The following is a 24,289-nucleotide window of genomic DNA, read 5'->3' on the forward strand; positions in this document are numbered from 1 at the left end:
ATTTCCAGCTGACAGCCATTTCTTTTCATTATTTTGTGGAAAACAGATTGATCATTCGGCAAAGAAATCACGTCTCTTCAAATTGCTTGAGTTCTCCTTCAAATACAAAATTCACAGAGCATCTTGTTTGAAATGGAGCATTTCTCTGTGTGCTTCAGGCGACACTGCTGAAACAGGAAACCTACACAACACTCAGAGAAGATAAAGCATGGAAAGATCAAAGGAGAGTAGCTGTGGAGCACCAGAACCTACATCATGAAGAGCAGGGGCCAGGCCAGCAGCAGAGAAAAAAAGGAACCAGTCCCTTTGAATTCACAGATGGAGGCCTGCCTTCCTCTGGGCTTCTTTGCTGGAAGAGTATCCTCCTGCTGCAGAGAAACAGATATTCCAAAGCACATCCAGATGTGCACCAATACTCATGATGTGTTTCTCATTCTCCTCACAACATGCTCTTGATTTATTATTGATTAAGACCTGTTTGTTTTCCCTAATGACCTGCAAGGCTGTTCTGGTTCTTACAAGTGAGATTTTTCAGCTAACCTCACGACATCCATCTTGAGCAGTATCCTTACTATTCCTTGAGGACAGACAGTGGTGTTTCCCTACTTGGGGACTTAGAAGAGGCACAAGCAAGTGCTACAGTTAGTTGACATTTGAAGTTGCTGCCAGCTGTCTTCAACACACATAGATGGACTGGTGAGCAGTGGCTGGGGAACCACAGAAGGAGAGCACAGAGAGGCTGCCTGGGGAGTCAAGCTGACACTATGCAAAGACAAAGAGAAGTAATCTTAATAGAAAACATTACATCTTTTTGGTTCATTCCTCTGTTGGTTTAGCTGCTATCACATCACAAAAGTCTGACACTCTTCTAACACAGCCAATACACATTGCTGTCCTCCCAGAGTAATGCCACTCAGTTGGATATCTTGGAAATCTAGTAATATGTGAATGTGAAGTTGGGCTGCAGGGCTGCACATCCCATAAACTGTTCACTACAGAGTTTAGGCAGGTTTGAGTTGATTTTGTTCGTTAGTTTTGGTTTTTCTGGTTGTTTTGTTGTTTTTTTTTTTTCTCCCTCAGAGATGCACCTTCTAAATGACAATTTAATTTGCTCTCTTTTTAAACAATTGTATCCATTGCAATGAAATTTACCAGCATGGTGCTGTACATTTCCAATTTTGCTGTCACTTTTAAATTCTAAAGGGAGAAAGAAAAAAAATAGATAAAGGGAGCTAAAGTTAGTCAATCAATTACTCCTTCCCTCTAGTCCTCAGGCTCCAATGAGATTAAATCACAGAGTTAATACAAATCCAGTCTGTCAGTTCCACCAGATCTGTGCCGTTTCTGGGATAAAAGAAGAGCACAGTAAGAATATATTCAACTGATCTAAGGTTCAACATAAAATTCCTGCTGTATGCAAAGGGGCAAGAAAATGATTACAAATGATGTTAGAAGATTAAGAACACCTAGACAGTTATGAAGCTAAAGAGAATTTCTCCCCTCCACAATTACCAGTCAGACTACCAGAAGTCAGTTATCTTTTCTATTTATAACATAAATATAATTTTGTGTATAACAGCATTACCAGCTCAGAAAAAAACAAACAAAAACCAATTACCTTTGACAGCCTATTTTTCCTGTAACACTGACATTATCAAAAATATTTCAGAAGACCAGAAGTGCTAAACAAAAGATCCTACTCCAAAAAAACAAGGGTCCTCCAAAAGTATGAAAGGAAGATAAGGTCACCCAAACCATCACAGCTGCAAAGTCCACTGAGTCTCCAGCCTACAAATGAACAGATTTTGCCTAAGGGATTATTCATAAATGGCCTTCCAACAAAAACAGTGGTGAGGCTGCAGGAGGTCATTAGCTTGCAGAAAGTGGAGAGATTTTTACTTAGTCTGCTAGTATTAAGTGAACTAAGAACAGTTTAAGAATGGTATTCACTTTGCTGCATATGGAACAAGCCTTGCTTTGTTTTCATGTTTAATGCTAGCTCTATATTTAAATGCCTTTGCTGCCTTGGTCTGTGATGTGAGACACTAAAAATAGCCTGTCTGTTCCAGAATTTCCATTGTGTCTACCTTTAAAAAGCTCCATTAATTATGAAATGTCATTATGAATTTAAATTATAAATATAAGCCTAAAATACTGAGAGATTGAGACTGCACACACAGTAAATCTTCAATTATTATTTTCTAGGTGAATCTACTTTATGTAACTCATACTCAGGCCCAATCCCCCTTAGTTCAATCTGTATTGAGTAAAAATAAATCCACAATGATGCTTCAAAGTCCACACCTTCTACTGCTACTTTTTCTTCTGCGTATCTGCCCCATAAGACCTGGAGACTTTAAAAAAAATTAGGAAATCTTATCTGTGTTCTCCAGCTCTTCTGTTTTTTTTCTTTTTGTGCTGTAGATACCTTTTAAATTAAACTCAGACGTTGTTTATACTTTGGAGGGCCTCTTACAGCCAGCAAGACAAAACAAAACAGTGGGATCTTATTCCAGTGAGATGCAGAGGTGTCCTCTCAGGACTAATGATAACAGCAGCCAGTACTGAATTTGCAAAGCAGAGGTGATCATTTCATAGCAGGAATAAGCAGTCTATTCTAGGATCCTGAAATATTAATATATGATGTGAAGAATGGCAGACATGACTAGTGTTAGCTATAGAGTAGACACATGCACACTCCACAAACACATTCAGCATCCCATCTCCAGCTTTGGTGGCTAACTCTCTTGAACATTTTTTAAATATACATCAATCACTGACTGCAACTGTTCTGGGTGTTTTAGTGTGCTTCAGCAAAGGCTGGCTAGTTTCTCAAACAGCCTGATGATAATGCCAACCAGTAGTACTATAACAGACAAATGCAGCTGTAAAGAGGAAAATTCATTATTATTCTATCACTCAAATTACTAATTACTCTACTTTTGCTGCTTTTTCTCCCCTTTTTCTTGCTGTACATACCATTTATATGAGATGACATTACCTACATGGTCAACTCCATCTGTAAACAAACAACTGGATGTTGAGCATCTCATAAAACCATGCACAGACAAGACTTAGGAAGACTACATTGATGTTGGAAGTAGGACAAGAAACTTATGATTGTTATATGTTATTTTGTATTTTCTGGCTTTGACTGTGTACATGTGCAGGTATTGTAAAAACAGCCAGGATTAGGCAAGGTAATTTTTCCAAATACATTCATTGTACTTTATCACAGTGTACAGAGAGATTTTGAACACTTCCCTTTCTACACAATGAAATTAATTACATGAATGTGGGAAAAAAGAATTCTACTATGCCATTTAGCTTTTCAGTGGCATTAATTTTATACAATTTGCAAGACAAAAGATGGATGCAACTTCTCGGTGCCCCAACTGTAGCTGTCAGAGTCCATCAGAAAACCTCAAGCCATTCTTTGACTTCAAGCTCATCAGCTCCAATACAGACCTCGGCAGCAGCAGTTAGCTGGCTGCTGTCAGTGATAGATGAGACAACAGAACGCAGTTTGCTCTTTCATGGCTAAGTCAATGCTGTCCTGCCCTGCCCTGCTGACAGGCAAGACAAAGCTGCTTTTGTCAGCAAGCCATGCAGGTATGACCCCAGAGACACAAAGGAAGCAGGTCACAGAATGGTTTGTGTTGAAACACATCTCATTCCAATCTCACTGCAATGGGATTGCTCAAAGCCCCATCTGACCTGGCTTTGAACACTTGCAGGGACAGGGCACCCACAATTTCTCTGTTCCAGTATCTCACCCCATCACTACATGCCCTTGTAAAAAGTGCTTCTCCAGCTCTCTTGTATCCCCCTTTAGCTACTGGAAGGTTGCAGTGAGATCCCCCTGGAACCTTTTCTTCTCGAGGCAGAATGAACCTAGTTCTCTCACATCTTTCCTGTGCTGGGGACCCCAGAACTGGATGCAGAGCATCGTGGAAGGGAACAATCACCTCCCTTGACCTCCTGGCCACACCCCTTTTGAGGCAGCACAGGGTCTGGTTGGCTTTCTGGGCTGTGAGCACACACTGCAAGTCATGTCAAGTTTTTCATCCACCAACACCATTAAAACCTTATCCCCAAGGCTGCTCTTCATTCATTCTCCTCCCAGCCTGTACCTGTGCACAGGATTGCCCCAACACATTTACTGGACCTTGCACTTGGTTTTTTTGAATGTCATGAGGCTTCACAGGTCAATCTCTCAAGCTGTCCAGGTAGCCCTGGATGGCATCCCTCTCCTCCAGTGTGTTGACCACTGCACTCAGCTTGGAGTCATCAGCAAACTTGCTGAGGGTGCACTTGATCCCACTCTTCCTGTCGCCAGCAAAGATGTTAAACAGCACCAATCCAAACAGTGCTCCCTAAGGAACACCACTCATCACTGATCTCCATTTGGGTACTGAGCCACCGGAGTGTGGTCATCCAGCCACTTCCTTATACACCTGAGCAGTTCATCTGTCTAATTCATGTCTCTCCAATTTAAAGACAAGGATGTCATGTGACCAGTTAGAAAATACCATCCTCACAGAGTCACTTCTCTGGCCACAACTATATTTTAGCAGATGTCCACCTCAATATTACCAGTGATACATTCATTATGGGCCTGCAAATCCACTCTATCTACTCCACCTGCAGTTCTTCCTCAGTGTACAGGAATAGGCCAAATGCTAGGAAATGTGGGCAACTCCCATGCTGTTCACAAACATTAGTGTCCAAACCCAAGCACATTCTTCATTACAAAAACATAGGCAAAACTCCAAACACAGAAAGCAGTTATCGTGTTTAGAGAGAACTAACAACCCTTGACAGCATTGCCATTTGGAAAAATATTCTGGGTTCAGCTCCATCTGCACCCACTGTTTTGTTACAAGATATGCTGCTTTCCCAAATAATTTTACCAAGTGATTTTTTTTTTAAATTCAACTTCAGAGCAGGATATCTAGACTGAAATGGCCATGGTGTGATAGGAAAGGCTGGAGAGCTGATTAGAAAGTACAATATACAATCAAGATATCAACACTTGCGCCCAAACAGCTTAAATTATTTCAAAGGGTACAGAAGCAGCAATAAACAGTTCATATTTCTGTCCTTCCAGTGGACGTGCTACAAAGGGCAGTCTGGGCGAGCCGGTGCTAAATACATGTTCCTGCCAAAGCTCTGCCAACTCAGGCATGTCTTTGTTATTGCACTGCTCCTCCTGACAGGGCCTCTCTGTGCACGGTTTACAGGATGCTTTGACTCCTGGAGTGACCTGCTCTTTTCTCTTTGTTCAGAGCATTCCGTAAAAGCAGCAACCTAACCTAACCTTTTATGTTTCTGCTAAGTAATTTTATGCACTCAATACTGCATTTTCATATGGATTCAGTAACCACCACTCCATCAAACCCCTGAAAATATGCACTAATACTGCATGCATGTCAGCTCTGCTATGTTCACTTCACTAAAGAGAGGGAGAAGACCTTTGGGGAGGGGAGGAAGAGCTGATACACTGCCCACCTCCAGCTCTGGCACAACCCCACTGTTGGGAAGACAGGATGTAGAGACAGCACTGCTTTCTTCATCTGTGCTAGAAGAGCAATGTATGGCAGAGCAAGGTCAGCCTAGGCTAACAGACCCACAATACTGGTGCATAATCATTTTGGAGCTGCATATATTTGCTATCTGGCACATTTTTTTCTTTGCTATCATAGCACATCTGGGATGTGCATTGGGCATTTACCCCAGCACTACCTCCCATTCACTATCCCCAAATGTCTGCCAATACACTGCCTTTCCTCAAGCTGTATAGAGACAAAAAACACCAGAACAAGTGACTCACTCTTCTGCTCATCACACTAAAATCACATTCTGGTCTACATGGCTATTTCTCCCTCTCTGTGTAGCTAAGTCAAGCCTGCCTGTTCATTGATGAGAGCAAGATTCAGCTGCAGTCAGCACTGTTTGGATGCAGTTTTTGGGCAAGTGAGCTAATATCTATAGGCTCATATGTTATCAGCAGAATGGCTATCTTATGTCTAGAAAATGCATTATAGGAGTGACAGATGTAGCAAAAATGGAGCACTAATTTAATTTTCAATTGCATTGTCTTCTCTCTGACCTGGCAGTTCAAGAAGTCATCACTGGACCACTAGAATAAGCAAACTCAGTATCAGAGAGGCTGAAGAGGAATCTCCAGGCTGTTTTTCACACAGCCACTTTCTCTGACTACAGCTTCTCTGGAATAGAATTAATCACTTGATGGTCTGTCTTTGGTTAGCTCATGTCTATTTAAACCAGCATGAAGATCTGCACCTTTGATGTGAGTTAATTAAGCTCACATGGCTTTTTCCAGCCTGGCTTCTGCAGCTTCAGAAGTGAGGGGAGCCAAATTAGGCCCATCTGTCTATGGAAGGGGTCCTCTCCTGCCATAAGGCACCCTCCATTACCCAGCACAGGAGCTGGCTTCCAAGAGCACCAGGAAAGGGGGTTTCATTGCTGCCAACAGGCACCGAGAATACCAGGGCTGCCAGGTATGGGGGTTTTCATGAGAATCACAGTTCTGTGCCATCACTTCTCTGCACAGAAGCCTTAAGGGTCTGTCTACAAAAGAGTTTCCTGCAATAGCTTTTTGTTTAACCCTTGGAACTTCTCGGCAACAACAGATATGCAATAACATTAGCTTTCTTTTTCTATATAAAAATAAAGAAGAAGCTAACAAACTTCAGTGGGGCAGAAGATGACTCCCTGCCTTGATTCTGCTGCCACTAATTGTGTAACTGAAGTTTGTAGTCTCTACAAACTATGGAAGCCTCTCAGTTGGTATCCTGGAATCCCAAAAAGAAAGAAAGTAGCCTTAAATAATCCACATCATCAGCTGTTACCAAGGCACTCTCAAGGACTTTTGCCTGTGCTCAGCAAGAAGAGTTGGGAGATTCAGCTCCAAACTGTCAGAAAAGACAGTTTCAAGATGATCTACTGGTATCTGTGGGGAGGTTATCAAAAAGGCGTGTTTCATGAGAACAGACAACAGGTATAAATTGCTATGGAGAGGATCTCACAACACATTACTTAAACATAGAAGTTCACTATGAAGATAGCAAAGCAGTATTAACAGGTTTCTCAGAAACAGTGCAGTATCTGCATCCCTGGAGGTCTTCAAACTCAATGAGAAAGCCCTGAGCAACTTGGTTTGAATTCAGTGTTGACACTGCTTTGAGCTGAATGCTGGATTAGGGACCCCTGAGGTCCCATCCATCCTGAAAAGCTCTGTGACCCCGCATCACCTGCTACAGGTTAGACAAACTAATGGAAAGGAGTTGGCAGAACTGCTTACATTTGGGAGCCTGGAACCAGTATTTGCACCCTGGACTTTTGAGAAGCCCCTCTTTACACTTTGTACAGCGCAACTGGAAACCTCACAGTTTCACTGTGCTCACACTGGGATCATCTTGGAGCAAGGAAACAATGCTTTAGCCAGACAGTGCCTTGCCTCTGAGAGTTGAGGATTGCAACCAAATGTATGCAAGCAAGAAGTACTCTAATTAAAGAAGAAATAAAAAATGCAGACTCCAAGGCTTAATGAATCATAAAAAATACCTAGAAAAAACCTAATCCGGCTAATTCCAAGCGTTTAATTGAGTTGGCTGAAATGTTTGCATGCGTGAACACAGCCACGAACAGTTATTTCCCTGGGTAGAATTCTTCAAACTGTAATATTGATTCTTCATCTGGAGCATGAATGGCAATTATTTGTTAATAAAGTTGTAACTGTTCTACATACCAAATCAAGGTCTTGGGAAACCCTCCTCTTGCGCAGCTCTTCCATCCTCTCACACACATCTGTGAAGCAGGTGTTATAGTAGTCTGCATACTGCTGGGCCAGATCATCAATATTTCCCAGTGACCCGTCCTACAGGGAAGACAAAGAAAACAGGTTAATCAATCTTAAAATTCTAATTTAAAGGTAGCACCACAACTATGAAGGAAACCCCTGTCCCTGCAGCACATCATGCTCAGGTCATCCTCTCCATCCCTATCCCAGAGCACATTAACAGGAAGAACAGCTGTGAACTGGATAACCAGAACAGCTCCTCACAACCAGGTGGGACTTTGTTAATTCCCACAGAGAGAAAGAAGGCAGGGACAACAGTGCAGTGGAACAACACATTCTCAGGCACCATCTGCCTCAATTCTCTCCCAGCAGCATGCTGGGAGCTCAAGCATGGATCTCCCGAGCAGTGGCTCACTCTTCCAAGAGCCAGCCACTACAAACATTTCACTGACCTAACCAAGAGTAGCCCTGCTTTAGCCCTAGTAACTGCAACTAAAATATTTCTTACCAATACACCAAACCAGCCAGACTGCAAACAATGACACCCACAAAGACACTCTGCCAGTTGGTCTTTTAAGATGTACTAGAGGTGGCAACATGGTTTGCTGAGTCCCACGTCTGCTTTGCAGGGTAGGATTGCTACACTGCTAATAAAATGGCAGTAGCCAGAAACCTAATTGTATTAATCTGCTAATTACAGTCCAAATTCATACTTTAAAAATTATGAATGAAGAAAATAAGATCAGAACAATAAGAAGGCTGAATTTTAAGTGTCATGAGAAGCCTTTCTAAACATCAGATATGTATGCTCCATCTGTAAAGTGAGGGGGTGGGCAGGTACAATATGCACACCCTTAAGATACATCCAAATGGTGGGATGGAATAATCTTGTATCCCTACTTGTCTAACTTATGAAAGAGCATGTATATCACTGAGTGCATTCTTTAGAAGGTAATAGATGAAAAAGATAGGCTCTCTATGCCTATCCTGAGAGAAGGACAAGAATACATTGCAGACTATTACTTTATTGCTGCTGTTAATATATGCACACATATAAACATAAAATTATGTCTTGATTATTAAGAAAAAGCTAAGCAAAAGAGAAATAATCTAAAAATAATTATGCTAATAATATACATAAATTGCAAAGTTGAGTTATAGCATATGAGCTAGGAGGATTTTTTATTAGTAAGCAAACCTTAATGAAGCTGTTGTTACTTGGAAATAAGCACATGGTCCCACCCTCAGGGTTCTGGACTACACTGAAGAGGTAGGTTTGCTCTAATGAAGCGTCACTTCCAGAAACATGGAAAAAACTTTCCAGTTTAAATCAAAGTGAAAGCCTATTAAATCTCAGAGTCTGTGAAAACTATTTTCTACTCTTAAAGCGTAATTCCACAGGTGGAACAGTTATCTCCTGAAACTTTTGCAGATTTCCCCAGAAACTTTTGCAGAACCCACATTCCTAAAATTTAGAACAGCATTTTCTCAACACTACTGTGTTCAGTATGGGTGGAAAACAATTTGCACGTCACTTGTTGGAGCAGCAGAAGCAAAATAACTACGCTAAATATATATCTACACTTTGTCCCCTGCCCCCTGCTCCCATACCTACATCATTTTTTACTGTAGTTCCTATCTCTCAACCTGCCAAAGATCTCACACAAGAGATGTTTCAAGCATTACAAGATTGGGGTCCCTATACAAATACATTTCTGGGAACTTCAGACTTTCCAGAGCTTTGGACAAACAACTTCCTGCACTGCACACAACAGTGCTACCCTGCCTTTCTACAGGAGCCACAGTGCTACCTACTCACAGCAGAAGCCCACGTCTTCCTACAGCACCTCCTTGACATCCCTCACTTCTCAACAGCCTGGGGAGGAAACTTGGACTCTTTGACTGTACCATGAGTTCCACAAGTTTCCTTGTGCCACTGGACACTCCTCTGGTAGCTGAGGGTGGGCTTTCTGGTCCTACATGGACTACGCGCTGCTTTCAGTGTTTAAACACTCAGTAGGAATAACCAGGAATGCACTGCTGGGGAAAAAATATGAACACCAAACTGAAGAAGGAACCCCAAAACTTAACCTTCATTTGCTCACTTTTGTGGGCATTAAGGGAACCTGTATGACTTCCAAAGAGACGATGGGACATCTGAATCCCAGCCATGTAATCATAACAAACATCACTCTCTAAGGTTTATCAAAAATTCTCACTTTGGAGTATCTTCCCCAACCAGAGTCTATTTATTCTTTGATAAGCTTTGCCAGTTGAGAATATTCAAGTTGGAAAGAGTCATGATATAAGAGCAACACAGGGAAGCATCATCTTACTAGAACAACATGAAAACTGCCTATCAGTCCATCTCCTCTCACAATTCTGGAAACCATACATACATTCCATAAAGTTCACCTGCTCCAAAAATACCCATAATTTTCAAAGGTAATTCACAACTTTGAAATTGCCTGAAATTGTCCAAATCCAATATTATCATGTGAACTTCAGCTTAGCTGAGAGCCATTCAGAGTTGAGGATCTCAGCATGCTCCAGTGCTCCTCCCCACACCTCCTCAGACACGTGGTCACGGGCCATTTGCAGGATAGCAATGGCACTGCCAGCGGATCAAACACAGCCAAACAAGTGCTCATTTTTTGCTTGTGCTGGCATGCAGCTCACTGTGCTATTTTTAAAGGTACCCTCCAAAAGGCTGAAGGCTTCTGACTGTCCCTAGAACAAAATTAGCTCAATTGCAGCATCCCCATTAAAGCCTGCAGAAGGTGGGTGGCCCCACTGCCAGCAAGCACATGGCTGCAAAGAAAGGCCTGTTCACAAGTGACCAGAGGAACAGAGCTGCAGGCATCACCCTGCCTGATGACAGCAGGGATTGATGGCGGCGCTCAGGGCTATGCTGCAAATGAAAACAAGCTTGATGTCCAGAAAAAGATGAAGGAACAGAAAAAAACCCGCAATATGTTAGAACATACAGCTGACACAGAGAGAACAGACAGCTGGCACACATGCTCATTACAGCCCTGCCACATGCTTTTGCTGGGGTCCAGACCGAGGCAGCTACAGCTTTATGCAGTTGCCATTCCACAAAGGCTGCATGCATCCTCCTTACTAGATGTGGAGAGCGTTGGTGTTTGAAGCCCCATAGCTTCAACAACACCACAAACATTTGCATTTGGACCTCAACTTGCCAGAAAGGTACAGTGGAAAATGCCAATTGAAGGATCTGTGTCTGTGGCCAAGAGTTGCTTTTATGAGTTTATGTATGCAGGCAATACAGAGAGCATTGGTTTTGTAAAAAGAAATAAAGATACATAAATCAACCCAAGCCAAAGACAGCAAGCATCTCATGGCCTGCAGCATCCATTCATGATTTCATGTAAATAAATGTCATAACTTAACAAAGGATTATATATTTGATTTATATGACCTCAAATTTGATCCCTACATAGAGTTATCTCCATCATCCTCCTTTATTCTTCAAGCACTACCAAAAACATGGCAAAACTTAGAAAAGATGCTTCATTCTTCTACTGCACAAATAATGGCCACAAGTATATCTCATCTGAAGAACCATGACATTTTGTCTGCTCTTTAAATTGACCCCTCACAACGTCTCCAAATAATTCTAAACTGTCTCACACAAAATAACCAGCAGTGTGCTTTGCAATTCTATTTTGCTTTGAGTCTTTAAAAATATTCAATGCAAAACATTAGCTTCAGCTTGATAAGTCATGCATTCCCTTACAAACAGAGTCAAAGGAGTAGTCGGAGATGTTTTTAAAAATCTCTAGAATTATTAACAAAATAAAAGACTAAAAGCATAACTAAAAATATTTTAAAAAATATTTCACTCTGATGCACAAAGAGTAAGATCCAGTGGCAATTTTCATAGGTTTACACAAATGTGGAGTGCCATTTTAGTTTCACAGGTAAGAAAAAGCACACAGTTATTTGATACAAAAAATAACAAGCCAATGCAATAAATAATAAGCCTTCAATAATGTACCACTATGTCCCATTTTGATATAGATGGGCATATTGATATTTGAGACAGCTTATGTGAGCAATGAAAAAATATATAGCTTTCAAATTTGTTCTTACCAATATATCTGCATTTCAGAAGCCTCTGAAATGCTCTGAACTGTCAGTAACACTTTTAAAACCAAAACCTCAGAATAACCTCTGTCATTTTGTTACAAATGTAACAGTTAAGGCACTATCATGAAGAGTATTTTACACCAATTGTGTTTATTACCATGCAAACTGCAATGTTCCCACTATATAATCCCACAGATCTTTCTGATGGAAAAAAATTTGTGAGCAATACAAATATTGAGCAGGAAAACCATTCCCCAAACATTTCATTGGTAAGAAGTTACAACATGTTTCCCCTAAGACTCCACTACAGCACAGACTCTTCCACAAAATAGTTTAATAGCCAGTAAAATACACAACTCGTTATTTATAAAGGGTTAAATGTAAAATGAAGATTTAATGAAATGAAGCCTAATGAAAACAGAAGTTCTCTCAGATTTCTATTTTCAGCTGTGATGCGTGTTCCTAAATTTCCATTTTATAATGTATGCATGCAACATTTTTTGGCATCATAAAACACAGAGCAAAATGATGAATTGCCCTGAAATTCCCAGAGAATTAGTTCTGATATGCATGTGAATACCAAAGGAATCTACTGGGATTCCTGCTAATGGAGCGACTACAAAGAAAAGTTGGACTGATTTGGCACTTATTATAAAGTTAGAATTTATCGGTCACTGCACATCAGTTAGTTTAATGCCTTGGCAGAATCCTCTGTATTTGACATCTGAAAGCGTAAAAGAGAAAAATTTTTTGCTAGAGAGTTCTGCTGGCTGTAAAATTCAGTAAAAATATATTCATAGTTTAATAGTATAATAAAATAAAAACACCAATACTAAGGAGGAATAACAGACTTTGCTAAGTAACAAATACATTTGATGAACCTGCATGTGTACCAAAATATTAGCACTAGCAGAGCATGCATACTTTCTGCATAAATTTCTATGCAGAACAAGATTTTTAGAAAAATCTTCCAAAAATACAACTATTTTATTCTGTACTTTTCTGCCTCAGAATCTGAAAAATATGTTACAAAGCAGCATATCCTCCTCCTATTCTGGCAGCTATTAGGAATGTCAGGAAAAAGGTCTTGATTACTGGATGTGCTCACTGTCCCAGCCCCTGGGTAAAATTCACATAACTGCATGAATCTCAGAAATGTAGAAAGATGTGATGCTACAAGCCTGTTTGTTCAGCGAGACAGATGGGTCTCCATCTGCACATGGCAATGCAGGTGACAGCACACAATGCAACTAGATGAGTCCAAAACTTAAAAGCCATTGCAGCTATGGCCACAGCACATGCATAATCTGGGATCTTAGGAATAGGTCAGAAACTGGAAGACAATCTGACTTTTTTTCCTAATAAGATATGAATGAATGTGGAAATGGCACTGGTGAAGGGAAGGTGCTATTTCACAACACAGAGCAATCATGCCCTGGCAAAGGCACATTTTTTGACCTTTACAAGCTAAGATGAGAAAAATCCATTTCCATGCCTGAAACACAGGACTACTGTGTGGAGAGTCACTGTAAACATTAGCAGTTTATTTCTGGCAGTTAGACTTTAACAGGGACGCCTACTAAAAATTTGTGGAACATGACCTTGCATTTCAATAATACCTTTGGTTTGGACAGCTCAAAGAAGTACATAAATGAAAGCCAGAATGTGGGCCAGAGCAAACAGGCTTGTTTGGGGAGGGGAGACGGGCAAGAGGGAGGAGGGACAAAAAAAGCAGTGAAATGAGAACATATGTAGGAAAATATATTTGTGCCTAATAAATGCAAGGAATGATCAGATTTTCATGGGATAACTTTGACTAAGATGCCACTCCTTCGTAGATATTTTTACTAATCATAAGAGTTCATAAAAGCTTGAGAAATTTTGCATCCTTCCCAAAGTGACCTTGGACTTGTGGCAGAACTCCCTGCATTCCAAAATATACTAATACCTGAATTCAGGCTGCACTTGATAAACCTGAGACACAGTATTTCAGGTTCCTTTACAGTTTTTTCTAAGGAGGCAGATTGAAATCAGATCCAAACACAAGAGTTAAACCTGCATCCATCTCTCTGGCTAGAGCTTGCATCTCAGTTTACTACAGTAAAACACAGTGAGGATAGGCATCTGTAGGAAAACCTGCAGAATTCCAGTATAATTCTGTTGCACATTTCTGACCCCCTTGCTACCAATGTATTTCTGCTAGGAATAGGGCTGATATTTTGCCTTCTGGCACAGCTTCAAAATGCTTGCATTGAAAATGAACCCAACAAGCTGCTTGAGAAATACTCCTTTCTATTCCTAGGGCTCAGCAAGGACAATCTTCCATTCAGCAGAGTTAACAATTCTACTATCCATGCAATGACAGGTTCAAAGCCTGTCTTGACAGTCAGCAGGGTCAGAAATGTGAGTGAGACAAAAGTGCAAGGCCAGGCAGCCAGCGCTTCCCTTGATATTCAGAAGAAGGCGTAAAATACTCAGCGTACAAGTCATGACATTTTTATATTGAGAACAGCTATTTTTGAGGATGCTGAAAAGTTGTCATGGTTCCCTTGACCTCTCTATAGCCAGACACTGTGAGAACAAAAAGAACATACAGACCAGATTGATTCAATAGTCTTTCCATTAATTTTTATGGCATCTGAGGGTTGAGTCATTAAACCATGTGGCTTTACAGACAGTTACAAAAATAGATGTGATACTACTGTGTCAAGCTCTCTGTAGCATGGTTAAAAGACTTATAGATTCTGTACAATAAGCAGAAAGCATAATGGTATACTTTGATATCAAAGATTTTGCAGCAATTATCTGAAATAACTAATACAACCCACCAAGTTCAGAGCACAGTCACTCTAGACCCAAAAAATCACATTAAACCACAGAGTTTTCCAAGTTTTTTTTTCCCCATATATATCTATATATAAAACTTAGCCCAATCTTTACATCAAAAACCCCTCTTACTCTTTTCAAAATTCTGAAATTAAAGTGTTTCCTTTACCAGTAGCACCACAGTTTTTTCCACCTCCTTCTTTTTACTGTAAAGCCCCAAAGTCTTTGTCAAGAAGGTATAGCAAAGCAGCTCTGGAAAAAACATTCTGAATGTGATTTCTCCTTTTCCTTCTGTAAATTAAAATAAATTTAAAAGCACACTACTGGGATCCCTCTCTGTGGTTTGCAACCAAGGAAATCCTCTATGGAAATAATAAAAATATATGAATGCTAACAAAAAAGTTGCATCTATGCAAATGTACTTTCCAACATACTTAAAAATTTGTTATTTATTACAAGTAGGACCAGGTCTTAACAGACAAGAATATATGCAAATTTTATTCATGACAGTCAGTTCAAAGCACCCTTAATGTCCAGCTTCCCTAATAACCGCATATTATCCTCTATCCTCCTTTCCCTGAAGAGCTCTGCACTAAGCTCATCAAAATGTAACTCAAACCCCTTGTCTACTCTGATACCTAAAAGGCCACCACCATCCACCAGACTGGTCATCAGTCAGCTACAAGTTGCCATTGTCAGCTTGTAAAGCAGAACAAGCTCAAGCCATGTAATAGCTGCACCTAACATCGCCTCTCATTAGTTTTTCCTCCCTTGCTCTTACTGCCTCCTTCTTTTGCACACTATGCTGAGACTTTTTCTCACATTAAGTGAAAATTTGTCACTTCATGTGCACCAGCTGCCGTGGGTTCTAGCCTGAGACTTGGAGCAGAAACAAATGGTAAACAAAAGAATGGCAAGGGTTAAGAAATGTACATATATCTGATAAAAATACCATTAAGGAGATGGAGGTGAATTTCCTGTTTCAGATTTGGGAAATTTAGCATATATTACGGGGGTGGCTTCATGTCTGAGATAAGTTAGTGTCTAATGAAATAGATAGGCAAAAGGTAAACATCTCAAGTAGATGTTGAAATAAATATTTCAGGGAGTTAGCCTTATCAGCAGCAATAGTGAAGGAAGTCTCATTAAAGCTCTTTTCCTTATATTTAGTAGTAGCACAGTATGACAAATCCAAATCTTCTGTGATAAATGGGACTACATAACTGAGGTGTGAGTAATCATTAAAAGAGTAGCCTGAAAAAATCTAAACAAAAAACATGTAAAAAAATATTTGGATATTTAAAGGCAAAACAAACTGAGTAGTCAACAGTATCTCAGGTCAATTGTGTAATCTCAGCAAGTCTTGTTTACAGTATTTCCCCAAGGTGTTAAAGTTGCTCAGAGAAAGCAAACTTTGGTAATGGTTATGTGCTAGTTTCACTAACAAAATTACTTTTCAAGTGTCAAGGCAGGAGAGAATGACTGCCTTTAAATTGAACTGTGCAACGCTTTTCCCCTGGACAGTTTGGCAGAAGGAGGGCATACCTTGTCCAGAAAAAGTAAAGTTCACTCAAAAAAACTTCTCATCCTTCTTTCTCTGTTCCCCCTGCCCCTCCCCCTTGCCTCTTCAGTGTACTATTGTGCACTCCTTGATGCTTTACTGTGACATCCAGGCCCAGGATCCTGGGCAGGTCCCTATGGACAGCAGTTCCCCCAGCAGTACTGGCTTTGGAGATGCACCAGTATAGGAGGGGAACACTCCACGCCTTCCCTCATTTCTTACCATCCCAGCAGCTAAATCCTGCATGGGACCTTCCCCTCAACCACAACTACTGAGAGGCAGAGGAGAGAGCACAGTCCTCTCCCACTCTGCAGCACTGGGAAAGCCCAGCAGGGCTGCAGTCGTCTGCTCCACATTTCTCATGGCTGGATGAGCCCATTACCTCATCTGCACTTGCAGGGCAAGAGCTACAGGGCAGCACGCACCTTGCATCATCACCCAGCTCGGCAGTGACAGTCCCAGCCTTCCGAAATGCTGCTCTTAGGAAGCTGGGTGTGACAGCAAGCACAATTACTTACTCCCACTTGTACAGCCACTTTGGATGCTGACTTCCAAGAGGAAGCTCTCCTGCTATCCATGTTAAGATTTCAGAAAGGGCAAAGGAAATGTCAAATATTTGCCTTCACTTCAAACTGTTTTTACAAAGCGTGAAAAAACACTGCTCTGCCACCAAGGCATGACAAGACTGCTCCTCTTTTTTGGGAGTAGGTATGGACACCAGCAATCCTGGTTGAGATGCCCAGCAGCACAGGCCACTGTGTGTCCCAGAGATGCAGCCCTTGATTCCCTGCTGCAGGTGCAGAGGGCAGCCCAGCCGCCAGCCGTGGAAAGCCAGAATGCTGATGTTTAAACTGCTTTCTCAAACTCTGATATGTTTCTGGTTTTTCCTACTAGAAATTCAGCAGCTTGCAGCCTAGAGGATACACCCAACACTTCTACATAAGCAGGGACTAACCTTGTCTTCACTCCTACCGCTTCCTGACAGGTCATCTTTTACCAGGAAAGGAAACAACTGTAATTGAGCATGGCAGCAATCCATGTAATCTTAGCAGCAGAAGAAATTATTTCCCGTAGCTCCCGTACGCAAGCTGGGCCCAGGCTCCCCCTCACCAATGCCACCCATCCTGCCTGCCTCTGCTATCCCTGCAAACCCTCTCTCCTGCAGGGAAAACGTGCTCTGCACCGCACAGAGGGGTAGCATTAATAAACCAGGTTAAGCAGACACCCCACATTCATACAAATCTGAAACCAGAAAGGCTGACTCTGCCCTAAAACACTTCAGTGAAGCCTCAGCTTTTGACTCTTAACAGAAGTATGGCACTGTTAGTACAGTCTCAACCACTGCAGGTAGCATACAGATGAACTAAATATAATATTGCTCATGCAAAACTTCATGGTGCTGGGCTCAGGTTTTTTATTGCCTTAACTAAGCTTTCTCAAGTCTCTTTGGAGAGTGTTTTATTTAGGAACAGTAAAGCACAGTTACCAAGGGGCTTCAGTTCATTTAATTAAGTTGAATACAATTACACTCCAGTGGGTCTTAAAAATGAAGAATCTATTTAAATATTATTTAGATGCGTGTCTTTCAAGTACCACCGATTGCACAGGGCTTCATGTTTATATCAATTAGGGATATCAACCTAGCAATAAGAACTGTTATTGCTTGCCAGCTTATAATCCTTTCCACTCTGGGATTCCGTATTTTATTTACTCATTTCCCTTTATCTGTGTACAGTGAAGAAGGGCTTTTTGCGTTCCTGTGTGCTCACACTGCTTCATCATTGCCAAAGCACTTCCTAATTAGGCTAAATAGGCCTCTTACACAAATACAAGAGGAATATTTCTGCCTATCAACAGAACACATCCTACAGAGTCTGGGCTTCAATAACAGTGTGGCTGCCGTATCTCCCAGGTATTTCAAGCTCATATTTTTCTGAAGGGGGGACATGAGGATGTCATGTGCTTGTTTCAAGGAAGTGCTTAATCCTGTGGCTGCTGTCAGTCCACTGGTTCTGCCCACTGATAAAAGACATGAGGACATGGAATGAAGCTGCATCACAGGAAGTTCAGATGGGACATTAGGAAAACGTTCTAGATTATGGTCCATCACTGAAACAGGCTCTCCATGGAATTGGTCACAGCACAAAGCCCATGAAAGTTCAAGGAGCATCTGACAATGATTTTAGTTCTGTAGTTCAGTTTTAGGTGCCCTGTGAGAAACAGGAAGTTGGACTAAATGATCCTTACGGGTCTCTTCCAACTTAGATTGTCTGTGACTCTACGTGGCTTTTATTGGAGACGGAATTAGTTACTCAAGTGTTGCACATCACAGATGCACCTCAAAGTGAGGCACAAAACAATTTGAAAAGCCCCATATGGCTAAAAAGGTCATAAAAAGCAGAAGCTGGCAGAACTCCAGTGTTAATGAAGCTCACAAAAAAATTGTGTCTACAAAACCTGGCAGTTGATTCTCACTGACACAAGGCCCTGAACCACAGGCTGAAAGAAAACAATTGCAGATAAAGACACTTGGACTTGGATGGCAAGTAAAGCCCTTGAGCAACTTCTTTATGCATAGTGACATGAACATCAAAAGGACAACATCCTGCTAACTAACCATTTGTCAGGACAGTTGTCATGCCAAAGAAAAACATCCCACCTAGTTGTAAAAGTGGCAATAACATGAAAAGAAAGTCTCAGATGGAAGGAATTTCCTCACAGACTCTGCTTCTCAGAAGAAAAAAGTGGCCAGCAGTCTCAGGGAACACCGCCCCATAAGCCCAGCAACAGTGGTAGGACAGGCTCTGTACCAGGCTGCATCTGAAGCAACACAAAACCAGCAGAGAGCTCTCTAAGCAAGATGTTGCATCACTTTCCACAGTCTGCACCATTATCAATTTCAAAACAAAGGATGTGTAGTAAATAAGCTCCTTCATTGACAGAGAATTAGGATTTGAAAGAAAACAAGGATTTTACAGTATGACTCTTTCAAATGGAAAGGAAAATCATGTATTTTCAGATATGGCAATCTCTTCAAAGCTTGAGAGATGCAAGGGCTGGCTCAGAAGGAGTTACATGTGAACAGGAAAACAGGGCATCAGACTGTCTCCAGGAAAACAGTAAATTGCACTCTCATGCCCAGCTTGTTGCAGCTAACCAGCCCTCTGCTACCAATTACCCATTCAAAGCATCTGCTGGCAATACCTTAATGGTTTGGTTTTACATGACTCACCCACATCAATGGTTACCCACCTATAGCCTACATTTGTCTCTAAGCAAAAGCAAAACAAGGTGTGACCAACTAGACATGAAGGCTTACTTTGCACTGTGACATCCTTATTCGGTGCCTGAGATAAGTCTTTTCATTTCTAAACCAAGCTTAAATCTCCATTATTTATTTCCCACATGCTCCCTGACGTCCACACAATTCAGCCACCTCCTCTGGGTCTCCAGGAAGTCAGCCTGCACACTGACCTTCCCCAGCCAAGGCCCCAGTGCGTGCTCCAGCCATTTCCTGCCATGAAGGCGGCAATTCTTCCTTTCACATGATCCTTCTAAATCCCTCTTCCTAGCAGTTGCAAGTCACCCTTCTCAGCTAGGAATCCTCCCACTTTTCTGGCCACAGAATACAACTCTGGATACTGACTCACTGCACCTCCTGCCATCCTCTGTTTCCGCTTTATATGAGAGGTACTTTCCTAAGACAGGGATCAGTCTGAGAAAAACCTCTGCCATGCTTTTTAAAATTTTTTTGGTTTTGTAAACCGTCCAAAGCTCCCTCAGCAACAGAAAGGCAAAATGGTCAGCAGCAGTTAACATACCTTTTTATCCCCCTTTCCTCTCTCTTTCTTGGAAGTTTATAAAATAATTAACTATCTGTAAGCATTCTGCAGTAGTTGTTATTAGGTTTGGCAGATGAAAAATGAAGATTTGTACAAATCTTTTGTATTCTATGTACACTTGAGACAAGATTAAAAACCCACAAGTAGCTTGGCAAAGATTACTTGAAGCAAGGACCATTCCAACAGAGAGAAAAAGCAACACTGAGAACATGCACCTCTTTTTTTTCCTCCTTTCACAGAATCACAGAAATTCTAGGTTGGAAGAGACCTTTAAGATCATCAAGTCCAACCCATGTTCTAACACCTCAACTAGATCATGGCACCAAGTGCCACATCCAGTCTTTTTTTAAACTCTTCAAGGGATGGTGACTCTACCACCTCCCTGGGTAGATGATTCCAGTATTTGACCACTCTTTCTGTAAAATACTTCCTCCTTAATTCTAGCCGGTGTCTCCCTTGGCGCAGCTTGAGACTGTGTCCTCATGTTCTGTCTTTCCTCCTACTTTTGGTATTTAGGAACTCAAACTCCACACTAAACAAACCCAGTGAGACTCATCACAACTAGGATAACAAGGATATGCAGAAGGATCCCTTTCCCTTCTCATTTATGTGTGACCACACACCACATGTGGTATGAAGCTATTCTTTATTATCACCATCGTGCCAGTGATTTTGGTGAGGTCCTTGACCTTATGTTCCCTGTTAACTTCCTGAGTTTAGACAGCTATCATGCAAAGCTTAGGTTTTACAAAGTTTAGGTTTTAAAAAGTTTATCCATCTGCACATATACTCATTCCCTGACACAAAATCTAAACAATGCATTGCTGGGTTTGGGCTGAGCAGGAAACAGTACACCTCACTGCACTGAAACATCCTGGTGTCCCTTCAATTCAGCACATCAGTACATGGCACCACAGTGGAGTGGGATTAGACTCCATTTTTTTGTCTCATGGTAAACCACTCAAAATAAAGGTAAGTGTAACTAGAGAGGAAAACAGTTATTAAGGAGGGGCAGTCATTTTGCACTACCTACAACAGAGCAGTCTCCACTGATTAAAGAAGAAACAAAGCAGATCTTTCCCCCAAACCTCAGAAGAAAAATTTCCTCTAGAAATTTCCTCTCCCTACAAGGTTTTTTGGTTTTGAAGTACAGTATCATTACCAGTCCTCTGATAAAATGTTGCACTGGAAATTCTTTCTCCAGCCTCTGTAAAAAATATATCACCAAAAATACTCTGAAGCATCGTGTTTTTAAAGCATAAACATACAATCATCTTGAAGATGGAAACTTGAAGACAGGAACCACAACTGACAACATGCCCACACCTCTTCCTGTTTTACAATGGTTATTTATGAATTCTAAGGTGGGAAAGAAACCTAATAATGGAATGGAAATCACAACCTCCAAGTGTTGGTGGATATTATGTATGAATACAAACACATTTATTTATAAAACAGGATTTTTCTTATTTTCATCCTTGGGGATTATAAACTGAAGATTAAATGCAAAGGATTTATCATCAGCTTTCAGAGGTACTGCCCTAAAGTGGCAAATCACAAAGCTCCAAAACTCACAAGCATGAAATATTATTCTGTTTAACTGAAGGCTGTGTTAAGTCTATGCAATAATATTGATAACAATATGAAGCATGTCTGACATGGATGGTAAAAGAGATGACTCCTAATTTAGCAATAGAAAATAAGTATTTTCAATCTGCACTCCATTCCTAAGATCGCACTAGAAATTTTTGGTGTAAAAACCCTTTTTGCCTGAGTGGCACATGTCTGCTAGAAAACAGCAAGCACAGAATCAAAAGGGAAGGAAAATGTTTCAGAATTGTAACAGATATGGACAAACAGATAATAAACAGGCAGAACACAAACATCCAAACCTCCATGCAAGTGTAAAATGTGTAAAACCCACAAATTCTTCAGCATTTCTATTCTGACATATCATTTCTAAAGGTATATACTGTGACTCACAAAATATTGCTCTGGCAAGCAGAATTCTTTAAAAGCCTAAAATGTCTTTTTTTTTTTTCCTGAAGTGCGATGTAATGCTATGCAATCAGCTCTAGCACGTGTTTTCATCCCAGCTCCAGCTGTGGATGTGCACTCGATGACAGAACTTTTAACAGCGCCACCATGGTGCAATGAGCTCTCCTGTTTCCTCCATCACGTTGTGCTGGGGTTGCAGACAAGCAAAGATCAAGCTCTGCAGAGCAGGGTCAGCCTGCTGCTGGCATTGAAAGGCTCAACTCATCTGAACTTATGAAAGAATAACAAAAGATGCATTTTTCTTTTTTCTTAAAACCCTACAGGCCACACACTGCTCCACTATAAATAAACTCGTGCTTCAGGCTTCTGAAGTTTTTATGTAAACAGTGCAGAAAGTAGACCCTTTATCTTTTGTTTATCTTTTGTTTTCATCATACCTATCAGCACTGCATAAAGCATCTTCAGTTGCAGGTGAGAGGGTTAGGAGCATCTCACAACCAAGAGATTGCTCATGTACTCCCAATTCAATATTGTAACAAGCATGGTACTGTTTCCACTATCATCCATCAGCTCTCATCACACTTGCTGCAAAGCTTTCAAAGCATTGCTTTTATTATTATATTAAACACACTCCCACACACAAAGAATACAGTCCAGGTGGAGAACACTGTGAGATTAAATATTAGTAGGCTGTAACCTACAAAGAGCAAAAAGCACTGTATATCACTACAAATACAGTGACAATAATGAAACACAAAAGGATGTATTCATATTCTAGATAACTGTATTACCATGCTTGTAACCTTCACGGTGTACATTTGCCCACACATGTGAAATGACACATCTTCATCCGGAGGCCTGATGATGCAAACTGATGTCAAGAGCATATCCCCATGTCCATGCAGGGCCACAGGGAAGTCAAATCACCAACGTCTAATGGGCTTGAAGGAGAGCAGATCTGCAACAGCACTTCAAGCAGATTGCACTCAGATTGTGACACAGATATTGGAAACCAGTTCTCCAATTTATTGTACGGCTTTCCATTAAAAAGCCTGAAAATGTGATTTATAAATCATTGTTGTATTATACTCTTTAGCTTGTTCATCCAATTTTCTAGCTACACCCTGCTTAGAACTGTTTTCCAGATAGGTTATACAATCCCCACTCTACAGCTCTTCATAGGAAACATGAGCATGCCTCTAAAACTAGTATGTAGCTCAAAAATGCTTATACATTGGTGTCATTGGAACCTACACCATCAATTATTTTATTATACTAATCTTAGTTCAAATAAAGCTGGTACATTTTGAGTCTGTGTTTCAAAACATGGCAGTAGACAAGAAAGCTGTGCTATTACCATAAGCCAGGAAAAACATTCCCCTTGCCTCAAGAAGATGAAAGCAGAGCCACCATGCCCACACCTGACCCACACCACAGCAACTGCACTGTGGGAGGAGAGGGCACTGGTAGCTCCTTTTATTTTTAATGTCGTTATTTTCAATAACAGAAGTCTGTGTTCGGAGCCCTTGTGCCGAAAATGTGTTGTAATTTTTCTCTGCCAATGAAATAAATAGAAATAAAATCCTTTCGTATCTCTTTACTTTATCACACAACATGTTCACATATATTTTAATGGAGAACATGTTTTTATAGTAGAAATCTGACTATTAGACTTGGACACAGGAAACCCACTTTCTTCCTATTGCCCATTTTGTCAGTGAAAAACGTGGAATCCAGACCCTTGCAAAGCCACCTCAGCATCCCTGCAGCCACAAGCACCTTCCTCCTCCTCCCACCACTAATAATGCCAGGTGGTTCATTAGTCATCAGCTGTATCAAGCAATCATTAAGACAAAAAATGTTAGCAGCATCTAATGTTAAAACAGGTATTGTGACAAATCATTTTGCTGGGTGTAAATTCAAAGTAATTCCTATTCCTCCTGTGTTTTTGAACCCCCATAAGTCCAAACACAGCATGTACTCTATGGCCACTAATATTGTCACAACAGGCTGAGTAAAAAAGAAAGCATAGGCTGCTGCATGAAGGAAAAGCTACTAGCACAGATTCCAAACAACAAGAGGGTGACCCAGGAAGGTGCAGGAAGCAGGGCTGGGTGCTGCAGC

General features: G+C 41.0%; 1 protein-coding gene across 4 annotated transcripts in view; it reads right to left on the minus strand.

Moving 5' to 3' along the window:
* SASH1 (SAM and SH3 domain containing 1) overlaps positions 1-24,289 on the minus strand; it is a 184,952-nt gene that overhangs the window by 85,535 nt on the left and 75,128 nt on the right. For all 4 annotated transcript variants that reach the window (XM_059467217.1, XM_059467216.1, XM_059467218.1 and 1 more), the window contains exon 2: positions 7,775-7,903. In XM_059467217.1, the coding sequence (XP_059323200.1) occupies positions 7,775-7,903 (129 nt within the window). The remainder of the gene's footprint in view (positions 1-7,774; positions 7,904-24,289) is intronic.

This window comes from Ammospiza nelsoni, chromosome 3, assembly GCF_027579445.1.
Source record: "Ammospiza nelsoni isolate bAmmNel1 chromosome 3, bAmmNel1.pri, whole genome shotgun sequence".
Lineage (NCBI taxonomy): Eukaryota > Metazoa > Chordata > Aves > Passeriformes > Passerellidae > Ammospiza > Ammospiza nelsoni.